The sequence below is a fragment of the Amblyraja radiata genome, chromosome 2 (assembly GCF_010909765.2).
Source record: "Amblyraja radiata isolate CabotCenter1 chromosome 2, sAmbRad1.1.pri, whole genome shotgun sequence".
NCBI classification, from domain to species: Eukaryota; Metazoa; Chordata; class Chondrichthyes; order Rajiformes; family Rajidae; genus Amblyraja; species Amblyraja radiata.
The window spans coordinates 105,705,410-105,730,621 of NC_045957.1; the positions used below are offsets into that span (position 1 = coordinate 105,705,410).

Here is a 25,212-nt window from a genome sequence, read left to right on the forward strand (position 1 = left end):
TTGGGGGCCAATATAAGGTCTCAGTTCTGCCATGTGATTATTTTTTGGATCTGGCATCAAGTTCATTGTAGGGACTTGACAGAATGTAATATAAAATGCAATTCACACAGATGCAACATTTTTTACTGCATGTGAAGCTGTGTCACTTCCTTACATTAGATAAAAATATATGCAGATAGCAATAATTCTCATTGTAATAACGAGTGGAAAACTATTGTTCACCCAGTGGTAATAAGCAAGGATGGAAGAGCAAATGACTAGAAAAGACAATAAGCCACTGTAGTTAGTCTTTGCTGGCAGTTCCTTAAAGAACCACTGGCAAAGTCCTCCTTTCAGGTCAATCCATGTCTCACCTGTTCACTGGGGCATTGCAGCATGGAAACCAGAGACTAGCTGGAGGTCAGGTGCTGGCACATTTGACCTCCTGGTCCACAACTGGACCCGCTAACCAGTAAGGCAGTTATCCGTTGTTAGCTGACCCCAGTCTATTTGAACCTTTCTAAAAAGTGAAGTGGAAGTAAGTGGGTTGTTATTAACTTAATATTAATGACCAGAGGCAGAACCGACCCTTCCAAATAAAAAGTTTGGCCTCAAGAGCTGAATTGGAATTGGCAGGTCCTATCTGATTTGACAACCAGCCATTGAATGGCTTTTCCAAATGACAATTGATTGTCTGATCGAAATGTAATTACAGGAGGGAATTCCCACTTGATGTCACCAGGGATTCCAAATGGGAAGCCCCTGGAGTAATCCCAGTGGATAGATACAAACTCAGTGGGGCAAAGGAGGGGAGTAAAGGTGTAAGGAAATAGGTAATTCATCAAAACCCAGATTTTGCTGTTGTCATTACAACATATTCCTTTTATTTTTGAAATCCAATGTTAGATTCCAAGGGAGTTAGATTAATTTCACTCCCTTGGAATCTAACATTGGATTTCAAAAATAAAAGGAATATGTTGTAATGACAATAAAAGGTCAAGAGTCAAGAGTATTGTTATTGTCATATGTCCCAGACAATGAAATTCTTACTTGCTGCAGCACAACAGAATATGTAATCACAATAAATAATATAATAAAAATTCAGAAAAAATCAGACAAACAATAACAGTGCAATAATAATAATAATAATAATAATAATAATAATAATAATAATAATAATAATCTATTGTAATTCATAGTTTATGAGGTTGTAGTGCTTAATAGCCTGATGGCTGTAGGGAAGAAGCTGTTCCGGAACCTGGACATTACAGTTCTCAGGCTCCTGTACCTTCTTCCCGATGGCAGTGGGAGGTTAATTTGTGGCCAGGATGGTGTGGGTCTTGGATGATGTTGGCTGCCTTTTTGAACTTTGTACTTTTTGTACTTTAGTTGAAGTTTGTACTTCAAATAGTGGCAGAGGGCAGAGCTTTAAGTTGAGAGGGGCAATTTTATTTTGTTTTTTTTTAAATTTATTTTTATTAGAAGCAATTGTACAAGGATAAAACGATCAGCATCACAATTATACAATTATTGTACAGCTTCATTTTTAACCTAATAACCTGAATTTTAAAAAAAGAAAAAAGAAAAAAAAAGGAAAACAAGGAAAGAAGAAAAGAAAGAATGAAGAGATAAAGTAGAAAAGAACAAGCAAAAGACCCAAAGATGGAGAAATACCCCCCCCCCCCCCTCACCCATCATAGCATCGGATTTACATTTAAATTTGTGTTTCACCATTCTATTGTTGTAAAAATTCAGTAAAGGGTATCCATGTCTTAAGAAATTGATCTGGTTTTTCCGCCAAGACAAGCCTAATGTTTTCCAAGTGTCGTGTCTCGGACATATCTGTAATCCACATCTTTACTGTGGGGACTGTTGTCTGTTTCCAATTTCGCCATTATTAGGCCGTAATTGAGGAAACGTCTTTGAAATATCGTTAGCTTAGAACAGGCCTCTGACATACCTAATATGATCAGTTTTATATCTGGGTCCAATTTAATTTTAAGTATTTTGGAAAAGGTATCAAATATTCCCCTCCAGAAGTTTTATAACTTTGTGCAGGAAGCAAAAGAATGGGTTGTAATCGCTTCTTGGAGGAGACATTTATCACAAATAGGAGAGACATTTGGGAAGATCTTGTTCAATTTGGACTTTGAGTAATAGAGTCTGTGCAGTATTTTAAATTGTATCAGGGAGTGTCTAACATTAAGAGAGCAGTAATGTATGTATTAAAGGCTTTCCTCCCAACTATCCTTTGAGATTAGTAAACCCAATTCATCTTCCCATGCTCGCCTAAGCATTTCAGAAGATGGGTTATGTGCAGTTAAGAGTATTGTAAATGGATATTAACTTACTTGTATCCGCCTTTCTATTCATGCATTCGTCTAATATATCTGGGCCTATAGAATTACAGTCTTGTGTGTGTGTTTTCAGATAGTCTCGGATTTGAAGATATCTAAAAAATTACTAGATTTCAAATGATATTTCTCCTGTAATTCTTCAAACGAGAGGAAGTTCCCCTTCTCGTCAAGATCTCCCAATGTTGTGATTCCTGAGTTTTTCCATTGTGCAAACGCCTTATCTAAAGTAGACGGTTTAAATGAGGGATTGTTGGCGATTGGTAAAAGGAGAGAGAAATTTCTCAATTTGAGAGTTGATTTCAACTGTTTCCAAATTTGTAGGGTGCTATGAATTATTGGATTTTGCTCATACGTTGATTTATTCAGATGTATTGGAGAAAGAAGAATCGCGCCTATGAGAGGGGCAAAGTTGAAAGGATATGTGCAGGGCAAATATATCTACGTTGAGGGTGGTGAGTGCCTGGAACGCGTTGCCGGGGGTGATGGTTGAAGTAGTTACGATAGTGGCATTTAAAAGACTTTTGGATAGTCTATGGACATGCAGGGAATGGAGGGATATGGATTATACACAGTTAGATAAGAGAAGGTTATGGAATCATGTTTGGCACAGACACGGTGGAACGAAGGGCATGTTCTTATACTGTACTGTTCCATGTTCTATGTTTAAAACAATTGTAATTTGAACTAATGGTTATTGGGAGTGTAGGAAAAGCTGGGGAACTGATACATTCATAGCTCATTGCAAGAGATTTAATTTAATCCAGTGCATTTACTTGCATTCCTGGGTCAGCAAGCTTGAAGAGAGTTTACTTTTGAAACTCCCGTCTGACGCGTTGTTTGAAGTGGAACTGATGTCTTGGATACATTTGGTATTTAATTTGGACCTCTCTTCTCAAATATACATTGTACTCTAAATAACAAATAATTTCAACCACAGTTTACTTCACTTGGGCCTGTTTAAACAAGTAAAGTTTCCATGTAAACTAAGATTTTGATGCTTAGCCTGTTAGATAAAATATATGTATGCTTTCTAAATAATTTCAATTCTTCTTGTCCTTCATTTGAAAATAATCCAAACAAATAACTGATTATCTATCATGTTTACTAAATCTGCCTTATGTGAAATGGAAGAACAAGAAAATGGAGATCACATAGAATTTACTGTTTAAGGTCAGACAGAATCCTGGGACGATAGAGTCGCTGTCTACTCAGTAAAGATCTCAGTTTTAGTGCATTTTCAGCATTGTTATTGTTCTCTCTATCTTCCTCTGTTTCCAAAATGCTCCCAGTATCTCCCCCCCCCCCCCTCTCCACTGCCCCTTTCACTCAGACATGGCTGTTGCCCGCTTAAAACGTATCAACTGTCCGTGTCTGAGTTCAGACAGTGAGCTGTTTTATCCGGAGGTTGTAACGTAGCTGCTCTCAGTTTTCCACATGTACAATTTGTTTTGCCTAATCTGAGGAAAGACATTCTTGCCATAGAGGGAGTACAGAGAAGGTTCACCAGACTGATTCCTGGGATGTCAGGACTTTCATATGAAGAAAAACTGGATAGACTCGGTTTGTACTCGCTAGAATTTAGAAGATTGAGGGGGGATCTTATAGAAACTTACAACATTCTTAAGGGGTTGGACAGGCTAGATGCAGGAAGATTGCTCCCGATGTTGGGGAAGTCCAGAACAAGGGGTCACAGTTTAAGGATAAGAGGGAAGTCTTTTAGGACTGAGATGAGAAAATCATTTTTTACACAGAGAGTGATGAATCTGTGGAATTCTCTGCTATAGAAGGTAGTTGATGCCAGTTCATTGGCTATATTTAAGAGGGAGTTAGATGTGGCCCTTGTGGCTAAAGGGATCAGGTGGTATGGAGAGAAGGCAGGTATGGGATACTGAGTTGGATGATCAGCCATGAATATTGAATGGTGGTGCAGGCTCGAAGGGCCGAATGGCCTACTCCTGCACCTATTTTCTATGTTTCTATGTTTTCAGTCAGAGTTGCTGAATAACATTCATGGAAGGGAATTGGGAATAATTGGCTTCCACAGGAGTGTTTCTCCTGACTCTCGGTTCAATCCAAGGGTTGCTTCTGGCTGTTGCTTGCCTTCCTCAGCCAATCACTGCCCTATCTCAGGATGGCTGTCTTCCTCCCCATCATTTACCAAGTGTCTAACCTCTCCCAATCCTGGTTTGGTCATCTTCTTCCTCATTATTCATTTCCCATTCCGGCTGATATCCTGCTGTCTTCAAACTCTTTATTTTCCTCTTTACTCCTGGCTAGACTCCAAGCTGACAAAAAATAAATGATTTTTGTTTTTGAATGGATCTAGACATGCAATATTTCACACATTACAATAACTGTGATTTTCTGTTTATGACTTAGAGTCAATAGACAATAGACAATAGGTGCAGGAGTAGGCCATTCGGCCCTTCGAGCCAGCACCACCATTCAACGTGATCATGGCTGATCATCCCCATTCAGTACCCCGTTCCTGCCTTCTCCCCATATTAGATTAGATTAGATAGCCTTTATTGTCATTCAGACCGAAGTCTGAACGAAATTGCAGCAGTCATACATACAATACAATACAATAAAAAACAACAATAAACACATATTAACATCCACCACAGTGAGTCCACCCAGCATCTCCTCACTGTGATGGAGGAAAAAGTCTTTAGGCCTTTATCCCCCAACTCCGCTATCTTTAAGAGCCCTATCTAGCTTATAGAGTCATAGTGTCATACAGTGTGGAAATAGGCCCTTCAGCTCAACTTGTCCAGCCAACATGTCTCAGCTACACTAGTCCCACCTGCTAGCACGTGTTCCATATCCCTCCAAACCTCTCCTATCCATGTACCTGTCTAACTGCTTCTTAAGTGTTGGGATAGTCTCTGCCTCAACTCTGGCAGCTTGTTCCATACACCCACCACCCTTGTGTAAAAAGGTTACCCCTCAGATTCCTATTAAATCTTTTCCCCTTCACCTTAAACCTGTGTACTCTGGTCCTAGATTCACCTACTCTGGGTGAGAGACTGTGCATCTGCCCAATCTATTCCTCTCATGATCTTATACAGCTCTATAAGATCACAGCTCATCCCCTTCGCTCCAAGGAATAGAGTCCCAGCCTACTCAACCTCTTCCTGTAGCTCGCACCCTCTAGGCCTGGCAACATCCTCGTAAAATGCAGTCTTGAATTTTATGAATGTAACATGAATTAAGATGTTAACACACTGCTGAAAACTGGAACAGTTTTTGCGTTGTTGAGAAATTATATGCAGACAGATTTCAATGGATAATGAGCTAGGAGAATTTCCTTCAGAACTCTCCTGAGGTTTATTATTGTCACGTGTACTGAGGTACAGTGGAAAGCTTTTTTCTGCATGCTATCCAATCAATCAGATATTGCTATACATGAATACAATCAAGCCGAAGGTAGAGCACACAGAAAAATATCAAGTATGGAATATAGTTTCTCAGCATTATCATAGATTCTTTTCACAGGACCTTTGGCCCACCATGTTCATGCTGACCATTTGGACTACATTTCACATTTACAACAACTATAACACATTTACTACAACTGGATCCATACCTACCATGCCTTGGCTCATTCAGATGCTGTTGTGAGCGTGCCTGCACCATCACCCTCTCATGCAGTGTATTTCAGATTCCCACAAACCTTGTTTGTTGAAAAATTCCTCCTCCCATCCCTTCTTACCTCTCACTATAAACCTATATCCTCTAGGCCTAAACACCCCTGGTTAAAAGTAGTTTTCTTTTATTTGTCCTATCTATGCGTTTCATAATTTTATATACCTTTCCCAGCAGTACCACACCTGCAACATCTATCCCTGCCTTAGCTTCCTTTTCCAAAGACATCAAAGCCGGCCTCTCTCCTCATGGGTGTAACATTCCATCTCAGGCAACATCCTGCTTTATCTCCTCTGCGCCCCCTCTAGTACAGCAAAGCCATGGAAAGCATTTTATCGGGGTGCATCACAGCATGGTTTGGGAATAGCTCCATCCAAGACTGCAAGAAATTGCAGAGAATTGTGGACGCAGCCCAGACATCCCTTCCATTGACTCCATCTACACCTCACGCTGCCTCAGCAAGGGCAGCAGCATAATCAAGGATGAGTCATACCCTGGCCACTCCCTCTTCTCCGTTCTTCCATTGGGCAAAAGGTATAGAAGTGTGAAAATGCACACCTCCAGATTCAGACACTGTTTTTTCCCAGCTGTTATTGGGCAACTGAACCATCCTACCAACAATTAGAGAGCAGTCCTGAACTACTATCTAATTGGATAACCTCGTACTATCTTTGATCAGACTTTACTAGCTTGATCTTGCACTAAACGCTATTCACGTTATTCCCTTTATTATGTATCATGGCTCAGTTGTAATCATGTATTGTCTATCTGCTGACTGGTTAGCATGCAACAGAAGCTTTTCACTGTACTCGTGACAATAAACTAAACTCAAACTTAAGTCCGTCCTACATTGTGACAACCAGAACTTCACACAATATCTGCAACTAACAGGGTAAATGTAGAAACTCTGGAGAAATGGAATTCATGTTTATCTATGCTTCCCTCAATATTCTGCGTCTATTATGGGAGACAGACTTTGAATAAATTCTGTTCCACTGATCTGTTGTGCTTATGTACATAGAACAGAACAGGAACAGGCTCTTCGGCCCACAATGTCTATGCCAAACATGATGCCAAGTTAAACTAATCTCCTCTGTCTGCACACGATCCATATCCCTCCATTCCCTGCATGTTCTTCTTCAGAAGCCTCTGAGGCACCACTTTCATATCAACTTCCACCACCACACATTACAGTGCGTTCCAAGCACCCACCACTCTCTCTGGTAAAAATCTCTAATGAACGCTCTTCCTCTTACCGTAAAGCGATGCTCTCTAGTCTTTGACATTTCCACTATGGGGGAATAAGGTTCAGAATAATCTACCCTCTCAATGTCTTTTATGATTTTATAAACATCTATCATCCCTCAGCCTTCAATGCTCTGGATAAAACAATCCAAGTTTATCCCTCTCCATATAGCCTATACCCTCTAATCAAGGCAGCATTCAGGTAAACCTTTTCTGCACCCTCTCCAAAGCCTCCACATCCTTCTTGTAATTGGAAGGCCAGAAATGCATATTATTGACCTGAACTGCACACAATCAACCAAAACGTCACATTGTCAACTAGAACGTCACACAAATATATTATAATAATCAACATTTAGCATTCAGTCAAACTTTGAAAGCTGGTTATGGTGCATTATTAATCCATTCTTGAAACTGTTGAATGACAGACACTTTTAAAACAATCTTGAAGTTGCTCAAAAACAGTCCCCCACCATTAAAGTAAATTGAAGCTGTTTTAACCCCAGTAAACTTAACCAATGGAGATTGTTTTCAAATGTTTCATTTGTGTACAATGCAGAGATAAACTTTTACTTTCTAAAGAAGGAATCCTGTAATTTAGTGAAATCTGTAACTACAATTTGTGGTTAATATCTTGCAATTATAATTTTAATATTAAAATAAGTTTGTGGTTTGATAAATAGTCCAATGTTTGGCCAGATGTTGAGTATTTTGTGCAATTCTGATCACTATTACAGGAAGGATGTGGAGGCTTTGGAGAGAAGTCTTAAGAGATTTAGTAGAATTTTGCTGGGATTATAGGGTATATAAGGAGAGGTTGGACTAACTTGGAATGTTTTCTCTGGAGTGATGGAGATTGAGGAGAAACCTGATAGGTTTGTGAAAATATGAGAGGCATAGGTAGATAAGACAGTCAGAATATTTCCCCAGGGTGGAAATGTCAAAGACGGAATGGAACGTGGAACGGAAAGGCCACTGAGGGAAGGTTCAGAGGAAAAAAGAGACAGTGCTGGAGTAACTCAGTGGGTAAGACAGTATCTCTGGAGGACATGGATAGGCGATGTTTCAGGTCTGGACCGTTCTTCAGACTGATTGCAGTAGGGGGGAGAAGGATGGTAGAGAGGTGGGGGCTGGACAAAGCCTGTTGAGTGAGAGGTGGGTACAAACTAGGGGGGTCGGTTGATTGGCAGGTGGTTGGACAAAGCCGGAGATGAAAAATCAAAAGGCTCTATGATAAGGAAATAAAGAGAGAAGATGCGTGAAATATGAAGCCTGAGGAAGGGATATAGGTGGAAGGGGATGGAGGGGCGGCAGGGGGGAAGTGGTTGGGATTGTGGGAGAAATTGGTGAACATCTGGGTGTGGCACAGGGAAGGCGGGGGGGGTGGGGGGTGGGTGGGGGTGTTTGCTCAATGTGCCCTCTTCTCTGGGCTAACCAACAAACATCCCCTCCTTCTTCCCCTTTGTCCAATCAAAGCCCCTCCGCCTCTATCCACCTATCACTTACCAGGCTTTGTCCTACTCACGCCCATCTTGCAGCTTTCTCCCCCCTGCCACTGTCAATCTGAATAAGGGCCCCGACCCGAAACTTCTCCTATCCATGTCCTTCAGAGATGCTGTCTGACCCAGTGGCTCCAGCACTTTGTGTCTGCAGTTCCTTGTTTCTATGAAAGTTTAAAGAGGACCAGACTAAGTGGGATCTGTGGATCCCTTTGTCACATGGGAGGCCTGGTCCCTCAACGCAATATTCTACCACTAAGCCCTAGCCCCCAACTGCGCATGATCGGCTGACGGTCCCGCACTAAAGGGCCTGTCCCACTAACGCGACTTTTCAGCGACTGTCTTCGGCCTTCAAGCTCGAGGGCACTCGCCTGAAAAACCTCAAGCTGGATCAACCATCAGCAATGGAACCGCGAGCTGGATCGACCGCCTGCGCACACACACACACACACACACACACACACACACACACACACACACACACACACACACACACACAAACACCACAACACACAAACACACACAACACACACAACACACACAACACACAACACACACACACACACACACAACACACACACAACACACGCACACAACACACGCACACAACACACACACACAACACACGCACATGCACATTGCAAAGGCGTGGGCCAGGGAAAGCGGGGGAGCACTGTCTGAAATTCACACCCGCGATGAACAGGAAGATAAAAGATGACTGGCACAGTTACGGTAATTCCTTTAGAGAGCGCGGGAGGAGGGGGGGGGGGGGGTGGAGAGAAGGGGGGGGGGAGAAGGGGGGGGGAGAAGGAATGGAGACACTTTTAAGAAGCCAGACAACTTTTAATAAAGTTTAGCGGGCATTTAACATTACCGGTCGGTTTTCCTTGGTTCTGAAAACCCCAATGAGCCAATTCAAATGCCCGGTCAGCAAAGGAGATTGCCTATGGCTACCTCGACTGCCTAGCGACCCCACTCCACTACACTACAAGTTCAAAAGAACCATGCCGACCAATCTTTACTCGTGGAAAATTTTTCAACATGCTGAGAAACTTTCCTCGACCAAACTGAGGCCGCGAGTATGCGGGAACTTCGCTTGAGCATGAAGGAGAGTTCCAGTGACCTCCTAGGACCACGTGTCGACCATGCTGCGAGTTTGAGTTGAGAGCAAACTCTTCTAAACTCGCAAATTAGGTCGCCGCAGTGGAACAGCCCCTTTACGGCAGAAGTTAAGTTAAAGTTAAGTTTAATAGTTCCATTACCTCACTATCTCTTTACCTACTCCTATCCTCCTTCATTCCCCCTCATCCCCCAGCACTCTGTCCCCCTCCTCTTGACACTCACTCTTCTTTCACCTGGAAGACAGGGAGAGGGTGGGAGGGAGAGAGGGAGGGAGAGAGGCAGAGAGGGAGGGGGATGAAAAGAAAGAGGGAGGGGGAGGGAGTGAGGGAGAGGGATGGAAAGAAAGAGGAGGGGGAGGGAGTGAGGGAGCGAGAGAGAGGGAGGGAGGGAAAGATAGGGAGGGGGAGCGAGGGAGGGAGAGAGGGGTGAGGGAGGGAGAGAGAGGGGGAGGAAGAGTGGAGGGAGAGATGGGAGGGAGAGGGAGGGAGGGAGTGAGAGGCAGAGAGAGAGAGAGAGGGATGGAAAGAAAGGAGGGGGAAACAAAAACATAGAAACATAGAAAATAGGTGCAGGAGGAGGCCATTCGGTCCTTCGAGCCAGCACCGCCATTCATTGTTTTTCATGGCTGATCGTCCCCTATCAATAACCCGTGCCTGCCTTCTCCCCATATCCCTTGACTCCACTAGCCCCTAGAGCTCTATCTAACTCTCTCTTAAATCCATCCAGTGACTTGGCCTCCACTGCCCTCTGTGGCAGGGAATTTTGATAAATTCACAACTCTCTGGGGGAAAAAGTTTTTTCTCACCTCAGTCTTAAATGACCTCCCCTTTATTCTAAGACTGTGGCCCCTGGTTCTGGACTCGCCCAACATTGGGAACATTTTTCCTGCATCTAGCTTGTCCAGTCCTTTTATAATTTTATATGTTTCTATAAGAATCCCCCTCATCCTTCTAAACTCTAGTGAATACAAGCCTAGTCTTTTCAATCTTTCCTCATATGACAGTCCCGCCATCCCAGGGATCAATCTCGTGAGCCTACGCTGCACTGCCACAATCACAAGGATGTCCTTCCTCAAATTAGGAGACCAAAACTGTACACAATACTTCAAATGTGGTCTCACCAGAGCCCTATACAACTGCAGAAGAACCTCTTTACTCCTATACTGAAATCTTCTTGTTATGAAGGCCAACATTCCAATAGCTTTCTTCACTGCCTGCTGTACCTGCACGCCAACTTTCAGTGACCGGTGTACAAGGACGCCCAGGTCTCGCTGCATCTCCCCCTTACCTAACCTAACCCCATTGAGATAATAATCTGCCCCCTTGTTTTTGCCGCCAAAGTGGATAACCTCACATTTATCTATATTATACTGCATCTGCCACGCATCTGCCCACTCATTCAATCTGTTCAGGTCACCCTGCAACCTCCTAACATCCTCTTCACAGTTCACACTGCCACCCAGCTTTGTGTCATCCGCAAACGTGCTAGTGTTGCTCCTAATTCCCTCTTCCAAATCATTAATATATATGGCAAACAGTTGCGGCGCCAACACCGAGCCTTGCGGCACTCCACTCTCCACTGCCTGCCATTCTGAAAAGGACCCGTTCACTCCTACTCTTTGCTTCCGGTCTGCCAACCAATTTTCTATCCATGTCAACACCCTACCCCCAATACCATGTGCTCTAATTTTAGTCACCAATCTCCCGTGCTGGACCTTATCAAAGGCTTTCTGAAAGTCTAGATACACTACATCCACTGGCACCCCTTCATCCATTTTACTTGTCACATCCTCAAAAAAATCCAGAAGATTAATCAAGCATGAATTCCCTTTCATAAATCCATGTTGACTTGGACTAATTCTTTTACTGCTATCCAAATGCCCCATTATTACCTCTTTAATAATTGACTCCAGCATCTTTCCCACCACCGAAGACAGGCTAACTGGTCTGTAATTCCCCGTTTTCTCTCTCGCTCCTTTCTTGAAAAGTGGGATAACATTAGCTATCCTCCAATCCACAGGACCTGAACCTGAATGTATTGAACATTGGAAAATGATCTCCAATGCGTCCACTATTTCTAGAGCCACCTCCCTGAGGACCCTGGGATACAGACCACCATGTCCAGAGGATTTATCATCCTTGTCCCATTAGCCTACGCAATATGATTTCTCGCCTAATGAAAATGTCTTTCAGTTCCTCTACCCCCTTAGATCCTCTGTTCTCCAGTACATCTGGGAGATTGTTTGTGTCTTCCTTAGTGAAGACCGATCCGAAGTACCTATTCAACTCTTCTGCCATTTCCTTGTTCCCCATAATAATTCCACCTGTGTCTGCCGTCAAGAAACCCACATTTGACTTTGCTAATCTTTTTCCCTTAACATATCTAAAGAAGCTTTTACTGTCCTTCTTTATATTCCTGGCCAGCTTCCTTTCGTGCTTCATCGTTTCAGCCCGTATTGCCCGTTTTGTTTCCTTCTGTTGTCCTATGATGGTTTCCCAATCCTCTGGCTTCCGGCTACGCCTTGCTGTGTAATTTATATTTTCTTTTAGTTTTATTCTATACCTAACTTCTCTTGACAGGCACGGTTGCCTCCTACTAAAAGGAGTGAGGGAGGGAGAGTGAGAGAGAGGGAGGGAGAGTGAGAGAGAGGGAGGGAGAATGAGAGAGTGGGAGGGAGAAAGAGAGTGGGAGGGAGGGAGGAAAGGAGGGCTCGTCCCTGACCCCGGACCCAGGCCTGTTCTTGTTTCCATCCCAGGCCGCGGCTTCTTTCTCGATCCCGAATACAGCCCCCGCCCCATCCCAAGCCCTGGGGCTCGGCCCTCTCTTCAGCTCCAGCCCCAGGCTCGGCTATACCCAGTCCCTGGGCTCGGCCCGCGGCACCACCCTCCTCCCCCTGCCGCTGCCAATCCTTCACCGTGGCGCTGGTGGCGAACTCCAGCCGACTGACAGCAGACACGGCCAATCAGTGCAGCGATGGTGCATGAAGAGGCGTCGCCCTCCCGCTGTTTAAGATTTTCAAACCTTAATAACTTTTACAATATACCATCGATCGGAACAAAACTTGTTGCACTTGAGCACAGGAGAATGGTGAGAAAGGTGGCAAAAAATCCTAACGCTATCCCCTTACCGTTTTTGCGCAAATAGAAAAACCGCGCAAACCAGATGAGCACAAGATCAATTTTAGTTATGTAAAAATGTGGTGTACAGATGTTTTCACAGAGAATGATAAGTAATTGGAATTAGCTGCCAGTGGTGGTGGTGGTGGTGGTGGTGGTGCGTACAGTGGTGTTTAAGAGGCTTTTTAAGTTTAAAAAACACAGTTTAAAAACCTGATTCTTGTCAATTTGATCGATGTAAAATCATTGACTGCTCATCTTGCACCAAAGTACTTTTAGATTATCAGTATAGAACTGAATAAACATCGTCTTGAGTTATTTGATAAATATTTGGAAAAAAGTAGGATTAATTGACCATTCAGGTTAAAGTGATATATCTATAAATCACTTCTTTGATTTTCCCAGTTTCTGGAAGCTAAACAATCATGATGCCATCCAGAAGGTAGAAATCATATAGCAGAAGAATTTTAATGGGAACTCCCGTAGTGAACAAAGTGTTTGCTTTCTGCAGTAATTTCCATTCTTTGAATACCAAAGAATGCCCAATGAATTAATTGGCACCTTACCTAAATAATTTAGCTTTCCTTCCCAATGAAAGTGTCCCACTAGCAAGCAGACTACTTCCTGCCTGCCTCAGGCCTCTTCAGTAGGATCTCTTCATTAGTCTCTTTTGGAGCAGATGTTGGCTCTGGCCTGTAGTGAACAGCTGAGCTAATTTGTGGACAAAACCTGTTGATGTAGGTGGTCTTTGTATCACACCATTCATCAGATTTTGTAAAAGGTCAATTTTAATTAGTTTGAGTTGTTTCTGTTCAAAATACTTGTGAGCAGCCTTCACTTAAGAATCATCTTGAACCCTCGTGGGTGTTTTAGAAAACCAATCACTTTTCAAGTTATTTCCTGATCAATAGCTGCATGAAGGAACTATAGAGTGACACAAAATGACATAGTTTAGTTTAGTTTGGTTTAGAGATATAGCGCGGAAACAGGCCCCTTCGGCCCACCAAGTCTGCACCAACCAACGATCCCCGCACATTAACACTATCCTACGCACACTAAGACCAATTTACACACATCAAGCCAATGAACCTATGAACCTGTACGTCTTTGAAGTGTGGGAGGAAAGCAAAGATCTCAGCAAAAAAATCACACAGTCACGGGGAGAACCTACAAACTCCGTACGGACGTAGTCAGGATAAAACCCGGGTGTCTGGCGCTGCAAGTGCTGTAAGGCAGCAACTCTACCGCTGCACCACCGTGCCCGCCTACATAATCTTTTAAAATACATGTGTAGATAGGCATTATTATTGTTGCAAAGAAAGTGATGAAATCCATGTGAAGAATATTTACAGTCATAGTCATACCGCATTGAAACAGGCCCTTCAGCCCAACTTGTCCATGCCGGCTAAGGAGACCCATCTAAGCTGGTCAAATTTGCCTGCATTGGTCCATATCCCTCTAAATCTTTCCTATCTATGTATGTTTTAATGTGTCTTTTATATGTGTTCAATCATACTTTATTAGCCAAGTATGTTTTGCAACATATGAGGAATTTGATTTGCCATACAGTCATACCAATAAAAAGCATCAACATTCACAAAATCCATTTTAACATAAACATCCACCACAGTAACTCCTCCACATTCTTCACTGTGATAGAAGGCGAAAAAAAAGTTCAATCTCTTCCCTTCTTTGTTCTCCTGCGTCGGGGGCCTTGAACCTTCCGTTGACGGGACGATCTTGGCTCCCGTAGTCGGCGGTCGGGCTCTCCGCATCGGGGCGCGCAAGCTCCCGCATTGGGAGGATCTTAGCTCTCCCGCGCTTGGTGATCGGACCCCGGGTTGGAGCTCGTCGAACCTCTTGCGACTTTGGAGCTTCCCAACATCAGTCTCTACCCGAGACTGCGAGCTCCTCGATGGTGAAATCCGCAGGCCGTGTTTGGAGCTTCGATCCCAGGCAAGTGTTCGCAGGCTCCGATGGTAAGTCTGAAAAAAAGTTTCTGTTTCAACTACCTCCTCTGACTGATTATTCTATATACCCACCATTCTTCAGACATATATAATGCTGTTATTTAATATCTTATAGAGGTGTACAAAATCATTGGAGAAATTGATTGGGTAAATACACATCTTCAGCCCAGAGTAGGGGAATCGAGAACCAGAGGACATAGGTTCAAGATGATTGGGGTGGGGGGAGATTTAATAGGAACCTGAGGGGTAACTTTTTTGCACAGAGGGTGGTGGGTATATGGAATGAAATGCCGGAGGAGGTGGTTGAGGCAGGTAGTATCATAAAATTTAAGAGGCATTTGGACAGGTACATGGATAGGATAGGTTTAGAAGTTATGGACAAAGTGTGGGCAGGTGGAACTAGCGTGGTGTAGTGTAGATGGGGCATGTCGGTTGGTGTGAGCAGTTTTGGGTTGAAGGGTCTGTTTCCAGGCTGTATGACTCTGTTTGGTGATCCAGAGTGTTGCTCAGTGATAATGAACACACAGTAATACATTTACAGGTTAGTACCTTCTATGTATTAGAGCAGTGGTGGTCCATGATCCCATGTACATGATCCTAATTTATTCCTGATGGTAGTAGTTACTGGCTTGGGAAGAGGAAGTCTCTTAGTTGTTGCAGTGCATCTCATATACTACAACAATATAATGCAAGCAGTGAATGAAATAAACTGGGATGAATAATAATTTCAGGCCTGCTAATAATTTCTATATTCTGTGAATGATTTGTTTTGAAAACCTTCTTTGTGTTGGATGTTATTTATCACTACAATGTTCTATAGACTCTTGCCCATGTGAGAACAGGGTGATTATATTTAAGAAATTGCCAATGGATATCAGCACACTGCAAATATCAGCAGATATTTTGACCCTGTGATGAAGGAAGATGATTGATAAAGTAAATGTCCCACTGCCTGATCTCCTGTGTATTCCTGGATTTTTGTTCTCGGTGCTTCCAGCCTGATTCCAAATGGTTTAAATGTTACCAGTGCTTTTTGACGCCACACTCAATGAAATACTGCCTTGATGTCAACAATGTTTATCTCACCTCATCTCTGTAAATTCTGTAAATCACTTTCTTTGTCCAAATCTGAATCAAGGCTGTGACATGTCAGCAGTCATGTGCTTGCTGCCACCCGAACTGAAGATCAGTGAGCCAGTATGTCGAAACAAGGAACTGCAGATGCTGATGATTACAAAAACAAGGACACAGTGCTGGAGTAACTCAGCGAGACAGGCAGCAGGATCTCTAGAGAACATGGATAGTTGATGTTTTGGGTCGAGACTCTTCTTAAGACTGACTGTATGGAAGCGAGGGGAGGTCTAATTTGACAGATAAGATTTGTTGTACTTTTGAGGATAGGATTATGAGACATAGGAGCAGAATTTGGCCATTCATCCCATCAAGTCTGCTCTGCCAGCGTGTGATTCCTCTGGATGCTCCAATTTCCTTCCACATCCCAAATATGTGTGTGGGCTTGATGGTGCATTGGCTGCTGTAAAAGTGTGCAGGAAAGTCGGGAATGGATGAGAAAGTGGGATAGCATAGAACTAGTGCAAATGGCTGATCAATGGTCGGCCTTGACAAGGTTGGCCAAAGGGCCTTTTCTATGATGTTTCTCTAAAAACGGAACTAAGAAAAGCACAAGCCAGATCAGCAGCAAGAAGTTGTAAGGTTGCTGTTGATAATGTTTTAAATTTGAGATATCCCTCAGGATATCCACCTATTGGATTTCTAAAATTTCTAATCGTAATAATAATAATAATAATAATACATTTTATTTGTTGGGTGCCTTTCAGACATCTCAAGGACACCTTACATAGATTAACAGGAATATAAACATATAATCAGAGTAAAATAAATAATAAAGACATCACAGAGACACAAACTAAAAACAGAATTCAGTCCAAAAACAGAAAATCAAAAACACAATGTGAAGAGAGAGCAGCGGCAGCCAAAGCGCGCCAGCGTACACTCTCCCTTCACGGCAGCCATCTTGGACAAAGACTAACAGGATTACGTAGAGACAGAAAATCATCCCCCCACAATGGTTACCACTGTGGGGGAAGGCACAATGTCCAGTCCCCAACCCGAAGTTCACCCAAAGTCAGGCCTGCCACCGCAGTTGCCTCTACGGAGGCCCGATGTTCCTGGCCGTTCTCACCGGGTGGTCTTGCCCCGGCGTCGGGAAAGTCCTCTCAGCGGCTGGGCCACCTGGAACGGCCTCTTCCAAGCTGTAGACCGCTGCTTCCGAAGCCGACAAGGCCGCGCCGGTTTGGAGCTCCCAGGCTCCCGATGTTGGAATCGGCTCCGCACCGCAGACCCGCAGCCCGGAGGTGTTGCTCTCGGCGGTCCAGCTCACCGGAGCTCCAGTGCGTCGCTCCAGCGCGGCGACCCAGGCAAGGCATCGCCCACTCCGCTCCACGATAGCGCTGTGCCGCCACCGAGGCCGAGGTGCTGGGCGGTCCCCGCCAGGAAACGGCGCTCCAAGCCCGCTGGTAGACCGCGAGGACGGGTCGACGGGCAGCCTGGAGAAAAAGCTGCCTCACCGACCAGGTACGGACCTAGAAATAAAATTGCCCCCTACCCCCCACATTTAAAAAGTCCATTTCTCCAAACGGACGAAACACAGGACTTACTAAAAAACTTTTTTTTTAAAAGCGAGTTTAACGGACGGCTGCTGATTAGCAGCCGTTCCTCCAAGATGGCTCCTCCTCCTCGTAAAACTATATCTATGGATGAATAGAAATTTGTGATTATTTTTGCAACAAAACCCCCATTACTCATAATGAATACTGCATTCTTGCATATTCATAGTCATAGAATCATAGTCATGCAGCAAGAAAACGGCCCATCAGTTCAACTTGTTCGTGCCACATCTACACTAGTATCATTTGCCCTATATCCTTCTAAACCTTTTGTAAAGGAGTGATAGCTGACACACTGTAGCCTTTACTAAGAGTTTATTATAGCACATGGCACACGCGTCCCAGCACTGACTGCATCCAGCCTTCAGGCGTACCGGGACCAAGTGGGAGGAACAAAGGGAGGATACCACAGTTATACTAATATGATGGGGCATGGTTAGTGGTGATGAGGTAACTACATTATAGGTTGCATGCATAAACCATCTACATCCTTCCCCTTACAAATTAAACAAGTTACGGCAATGGCAGGTTGGTTATACAGTACCTGCAAAGCTAAACAAACTCTCCGTATCGAGCCGGAGGTTTGACAATCCGACCCGAGCTTGGAAGGGGAACGGAGAGGCACAGGTGAGCCAGCTGAAACAGAAGGGGTAGAATGAGCAGAAGTCGGAGAGAGAGAAGACCTGACGGGACGGCAGGGCCGGAGGAGCGAACCATGGAAGAGCAGGGGGAGGGGCCCGAGGCAAACGGACCGACCGGGGCATGCAGGGAGCAGAGGGTAAGTTAGTGGGGGAAGGCTCGACACGCGATGGAGGGGTATACGGAATCGCAGGAGGTGGTTTGGGCTCGTTGACCGCCAACAGGTGCTGGCGACTGCGCCGGCAGATAGTCCCCTCAAAATCGACCAGGTAGGACCGTGGCGCGCTGTCGAACCCGACCACGGTGGCGAGTCGGGAAAAGCCGGTAGACGTCTGCAAACGGACGACCTGGCCAGGCAGCAGTGGGGATAGGGGGCGGCAGGACTTGTCGTGCGAGCGGCGCTGGATTTCGTGCTTCTGAGCAATTCGTTGCTGGACAGCAGCAGGCTGCAGGACTTTGGGCATCAGGGACTGCTGGGCGATCGGCATCGGAGGGCGAATAACGCGGGACATGAGGCGTTGGGCAGGGGATCGCATTGTACTGTCTCTGGAAATATTCCGAAGGTTCAGCAGACCCTGATAGAAATCACCGTTGGAGAGACAGGATTGTTCAAGCAAGTGCTTTGCACTGCGGACCGCCCGTTCAGCCAGCCCATTGCTCTGCGGGTACTCCGGGCTGCTGGTGAAATGATTGAAGTTTCACTTCGCAGCGAAAGCTTGAAATTCGGCACTAGTGAACTGGCGGCCGTTGTCTGTCTGCAACCGAACCGGGGAACCAAACGTGGCAAAATGACGGCGTAGCTTACTGATCACCATCTCGGAGGTGATGGCAGGGAGAAGGTCCACCTCGAACCAATTTGAGTAGGAGTCGACCAACACAAGGTACTGCTTCCCACGCCAGTCGAAAATATCGGCAGCCAGTGAAGACCAGGGCATGTCAGGGGCAGGCTGTTGTAGAAGCGGCTGTCGCTGCTGATGCGGGGCAAGAGAGTTGCAGTCCGGACAGGAGGCCACCCTGGCCTTGATGTACTTTGCCATGCCCGGCCAATAATATTGTTCCTGGGCATGCGAGATAGTGGCATCTGCCCCGGGATGCCCCATGTGGGCAGCGTTGAAGTACAAACCGTACAGCGAGGCAGGGACGACCACCTTGTGTCCCTTGATAATAATACCGTCCCGGAGGACCAACTCATCGCGAACCAGAAAAAAGGGGTGGACGTCAGCAGGCAATGAAGTCCATTTGGTAGGCCACCCACGCTTAATGACAGCAGCAAGCTGTTGCAGGTCGGGGTCGTTAGCGGTATGCTCAACCAGGCACTGGAGCTGCTTGGACGGGACGAAGTTTACGTTCAGTACCTGTAGGTCTGCCTGCTCGAAGGGGTGCTGGTCGCAGGAGGTCCGGGGGGCCCGGGACAGCGCGTCAGCCACATGCATCTCGGTGCCCCTCTTATATACGATTTTAAAGTCAAAGCGCTGTAGCTGCAGCATCATCCGCTGTAGCCTGGCAGGGGCGCAGTGTATAGGCTTGTTAAGTATCGTCACCAGTGGCTGGTGATCCGTCTCAACAGTGAACCTGGTGCCAAAGAGGAAGTCCTTAAACTTTGAACAAGCGAACACCACCGCCAGCAGCTCCTTCTCTATCTGCGCAATACGCTGCTCTGTGTCCGTCATGGTCCTGGAGGCATAAGAGATAGGCTGCAGCGAACCACCATCATGGGGCTGCAGGCAAGCAGCACCCAGTCCAAAACGAGAAGCGTCGCACGTAACCACGACCGGACTATCTTCCCGTGACCTGTCGTTCTTTATTCTGGATTGCGACTGTGTAACTCTACTGAGCAACCAGGCCTGCCAGGATCTTGGTCTGGTGTCCTTCGACCGTACGGTCCACGAGGTGCAAGCAGTGATGGATCCACTATCCGAGTACCCGGACCTGTTCGATGACAAGTTGGGGAAGCTGCCGCTGGTGTATAAAATCGCAACAGACCCCTCCGTGGTGCCTGTGATCCGCCCACCTCACAGAGTGTCGTTCGCCATGAAGGGCAAGGTGGAGGCTATGCTAAAGGATATGGTTGACATGGGGGTGCTGGAGGCTGTCAGCGATCTCACTTCTGACACCATGATAGCTGACACACTGTAGCCTTTACTAAGAGTTTATTATAGCACATGGCACACACGTCCCAGCACTGACTGCATCCAGCCTTCAGGCGTACCGGGACCAAGTGGGAGGAACAAACGGAGGATACCACAGTTATACTAATATGATGGGGCGTGGTTAGTGGTGATGAGGTAGCTACATTATAGGTTGCATGCATAAACCATCTACATCTTTCTTCTCCATGTACCTGTCCAAATGTATTTTAAATGTTGTTATAGCACCTGCCTCAACTACCTCCTCTGGCAGCTTGTTCCATTTACCCATCACCCTCTGTATGAAAATGTTGCCCATCAGGTTCCTATTACATCTTTCTCCTCACATCTTATATTGTACCTATGTCTTCTGATCCTTAATTTCTCTTCTCTGAGTAAAACACTCCAGTCTTAGGAGGAGAGGTCTATATCTCTTGTTTCCCTTTCCCCTGACTCTCAATCTGAAGAAGGGTCTTGACCCAAAACATCACTATTCCTTTTCTCCTGAGATGCTGCCTGACCCCTTGGGTGGCTCCAGAATTCTATGACTATGTTAGGAGGTCTCTCCATTAGTCCTGGGAATGTCTGGGCCTCTGATCAGCTCACTAATGACCATTTGAGCTACCTGCCAAGCCTACTGTTTCCCTCAGGGTGCATTTTCCCCCCCCACTCATATTACTGATGTGTTTAAATAAATGGAGGCATTTATTGTTGAGTTCAGTTCCCTGGGGGTTGTCAAAATGATTTCAGTAGATAAAGACGAGTTTGCATGTTTCTAATAACCTTCACTGAGGTTATGATGGCAGACTGGGAGAACCCCACAAAGAATCAAGATGATCCTTTTCTGGAGATATTTTCCGGGGAAGTCCATTGTCTAAGGCTAATGTGGTCTGTAATAAAAGTCAACTCAATCAACTAAGTCTAATTCCTGAAACATGCATCCGTAGACATAAATTGTTATGAAGGCCATTTCATTTTATTGTAACATTTTAATATAAATATAGCGAAAAACCTTTCAGCCTTAAGACCCTTGACAAAAGAATACTACTTGAATTGAATTGAATTGAATCCTTTATTTGTCATTCAGACCTTTCGGTCTGAACGAAATGTTGTTGCCTGCAGCCATACATGTAATAATAACAACACACAATAAACACAAATTAACATCCACCACAGTGAGTTCACCAAGCACCTCCTCACTGTGATGTAGGCAAAAGTCTTAGAGTTACTGTCTCTTCCCTCCTCTTCTCCCTCTGCGCCGAGGCGATACCCCACCGGGCGATGGTAAGTCAGTCCCGCGGTTCAAGCTCCGCGGCCCGGGGGTGGTCGAAGCTGCCGCCCTCCAGTCCAGCGGACGCAGCTGTTGCCACGGGAGCTCCGGAAAACAGGCACCAGCCTGTGACCTGCGAGCTCCCGACGATGTCGTCCACTGGCCCGTGGCCGAGCCCCAGATTCAGGTCGCCGCCGCCATAACGCCGCCAAACTGCAGCCAAAACTGTAGGCTCACTGTGTGGTAAATCCTGTTGTAAACAATTGCTGTGCCGAATCCCATTATATAGTTTTTTTGTGCAGCAACATCTAATACATTTAGGTAAAACATTCCTTATTTATTTGTCATGTATTGAGAAAAATCAAATGATCAAAATTATAATAATTTAAATATTTTTTTAAAAATTAGAATTATTTTAGAACAATCTTACAATTAACAAATCGTTAGTGACTGTGATAAATGTATAATTTTCATGTTATACTAAATTAATAATTGACCACAAATCAATAGAGAACTCATTTGTAGGACAGAATTTGAATTACTTTGTGGTCAACAAATAGTCAGTGCTTGAGTCCCAGTCAATCCTTAAAACTAAGGAACACAAAAATGCTGGAGAAACTCAGCGGGTGCAGCAGCATCTATGGAGCGAGGGAAATAGGCAACGTTTCGGGCCGAAACCCTTCTTCAGACTGATAGGGGGTGGCAGGGAGAAGGAAGCATTTTTGTGTACCTTCGATTTTCCAGCATCTGCAGTTCCTTCTTGAATGCTTAAAACTAGTTGACTTTGTTTATATCTTTGTCTCTATGGCAAATTGTTGAGTAATTCATATGTTCATAATATATTGGTGCAGAATTAGGCCATTCGGCACATTGAGTGTGCTCCGCCATTCGATTATGGCTGATCTATGTTTCCCTCTCAACCTCATTCTCCTGCCTACTCCTGTAACCTTTAACACCCTTGCTAATTACACTTATTAGTATTCATATTAATATACGTTATTGGGCTTAGGTATAAATATAAATTAATATTTCTCAAAATAATTATTTTTTGAGATTCACATCAGATGCTGTGTTCCAAGCCATCTGGAATTATTAAAAACATTTTCACATCCAATTTTTCTTCGAACATCAGCAAGTGGCCCAAAAGCAGGCTGCATTATCATAGAAACATAGAAACATAGAAAATAGGTGCAGGAGTAGGCCATTCGGCCCTTCAAGGCTTCTCTCCATACCCCCTGATCCCTTTAGCCACAAGGGCCACATCTAACTCCCTCTTAAATATAGCCAATGAACTGGCCTCAACTACCTTCTGTGGCAGAGAGTTCCAGAGTTCACATTTTCATGTGAATTGAGGAAATTACTGGTGTATATTATTTTGGAAATATTAAATTATAATGATATCTAATTATAATGTGTTAAATGGCATTTTGCTTCATTCAAGCCTTTTCTAAAACATTTGAATTGCAGGTCAGGTGATTACTGCCGATACTTTAGAAATTTCAAATGGATACGACTTTAGAAACTTGCAACGGAGAGTGACTGGAGAACGACAAACTGGAGTGGCTCCTGCTGATTATGATGACAACTACTTAGGTGAGACTTGCTATATATACTTTACAAAAATGAACAATCAACTAATTCACCCACTTTCATTATTGTTCCTCTGAAGGGTAACTTCAATGATTGTGTTGCCAAACTGTAATTCAGAAAAAGCTATCCTGCTCCTTAAACACTTTCTGGTTAGTCACCATATTTTAATGTAACCTGCACCAGACCTATTACAATTTAAATTTGAATACAATACAATTTCTGTATCAAACCTTATTGATTAGACAATTGCTTATCATTGAATGGATAGTATATTCAGAATCCATATTTGGACGCATCCACCTTTGTAGTAAAATGGAGTCACTAGAGATCATTATGCTGGAATTGAGAGTATAAAACAAAGTGCTGGAGTAACACAATGTAGCGATGTTACAAAACTTATTTTCAGCGGTGCTGCAGTTCTGCCACTGGCCATGTGCGTAAATTTGGCACCTTTGAGGGGGGGGCGGGATTAAAATCCAGTTTTCTACTGCCTGTCGGAGGCGGATTTCCTCGGGCTGCCAGCTGCTGAAGAATAATCGATTGGACTTCCGTTCCCGATTTATTTTTTAATCGCGAGACAATTTAATAATTAGAATAAAATAAGCGACTTCTAACGCCCTCAATGCCTACAACGTGACGGATCGCAAGAATGGGGCAAAACAAAGGGTAAGTCGTTTATTTTACATATAAACTTGCTTCTTGGGATGGCTTTAATCTAATTTTATATTGCAAAAATGTGATTTGGGCCCCATACGAACCGGTAGTGTTTTTCCTGCTGATATGGAGTTCAAATTCACTGCAAATGCAACGTTCCAATCGATTGCGTTCCAGAAAAACCCACTTGCAAGATGATTTTAATGCTCTTTTTTTTGGACAATCATGTCATAAGAGCATCTAAATCGTCTATATTTTGTGTTATTGTCTATCCATAGTCAATATTTTTATACTAAATATCAGTTTTAGTCCCATGTATTGTGCAAAAAAATAATAATTTTGATTATATTGAGTGGATGTTTCTAGATTAATTTATGGGAATTAAACATTACATTCCTTCCATCTGGCATATAAATTCATGACAGTGAGATTTAAAAATCATGTTATATTGTGAATTCTTGTGTGAATGGGATTAGTTTGTTATTTGGATACTTAGGCTATTTAAAAAAAAAATCCTTTTCTTAAGAAATGGAATCTACAGGACATTTTTAATGGGAAAGTAGTGGGCAGAGAGGCATGTCTTGCGTGGTTTGAAGAGCCGAAATTTTGTAATTAACTACACAATACAACAATACAATACAATTAAATTTATTGTCATTTGGACCCCTTGAGGTCCAAACGAAATGTCGTTTCTGCAGCCATACATTACAAAACAAAAAGACCCGAGACACAACACAGTTTACACAAACATCCATCACATCGTTGTGATGGAAGGCAAAAAAAACTTATCTCTCCACTGCACTCTCCCCCCCGATGTCAAAGTCAAAGCCCCCGGCTGGCGATGGCGATTGTCCCGCGGCCATTAAAGCCACGCCGGGTGATGCAAGGCCGGACACCGGGTCTTGGTGTTAGAGCCCCCGGCGTGCGCTCGCAAAGTCCCGCGGCCATTCCAAGCCGCGCGGGGCGATGGTGTAAGGCACCGCTCAGGTGCTCTTCAACCCCGCAACTCGGGCGGGAGAAGTCGCCGTTGCGGAAGCCCCGAAAAGCGGTCACCCAGCATGGACCCGCGGTCTCCCGGTGCCGCCGTCCGCCAAACCCGCAGTTGCAGCCTCCTAATCTCCGGGGGTCGGGTGGCAGCAGCGTCCACCACAGCTCCACCCGCTCCGGACTCGGCCAGCCCCGTGACGGTGAGTAGTCGGCAGCTCCGCAGCTGGAACCCCAGGTCGTTCCTGTTGGAGGCCGCTCCACGTTGCAGCCCCAACGACAACGGAGAACCGACAAAGAAAAGGTCGGGTCTCCCGTGCAGGGGA

At 44.6% G+C, this 25,212-nt stretch overlaps 1 protein-coding gene across 2 annotated transcripts in view; it reads left to right on the forward strand.

Moving 5' to 3' along the window:
- itga8 (integrin subunit alpha 8) overlaps window positions 1-25,212 on the forward strand; it is a 256,311-nt gene that overhangs the window by 24,519 nt on the left and 206,580 nt on the right. For both annotated transcript variants that reach the window (XM_033012781.1, XM_033012773.1), the window contains exon 7: window positions 23,126-23,251. In XM_033012781.1, the coding sequence (XP_032868672.1) occupies window positions 23,126-23,251 (126 nt within the window). The remainder of the gene's footprint in view (window positions 1-23,125; window positions 23,252-25,212) is intronic.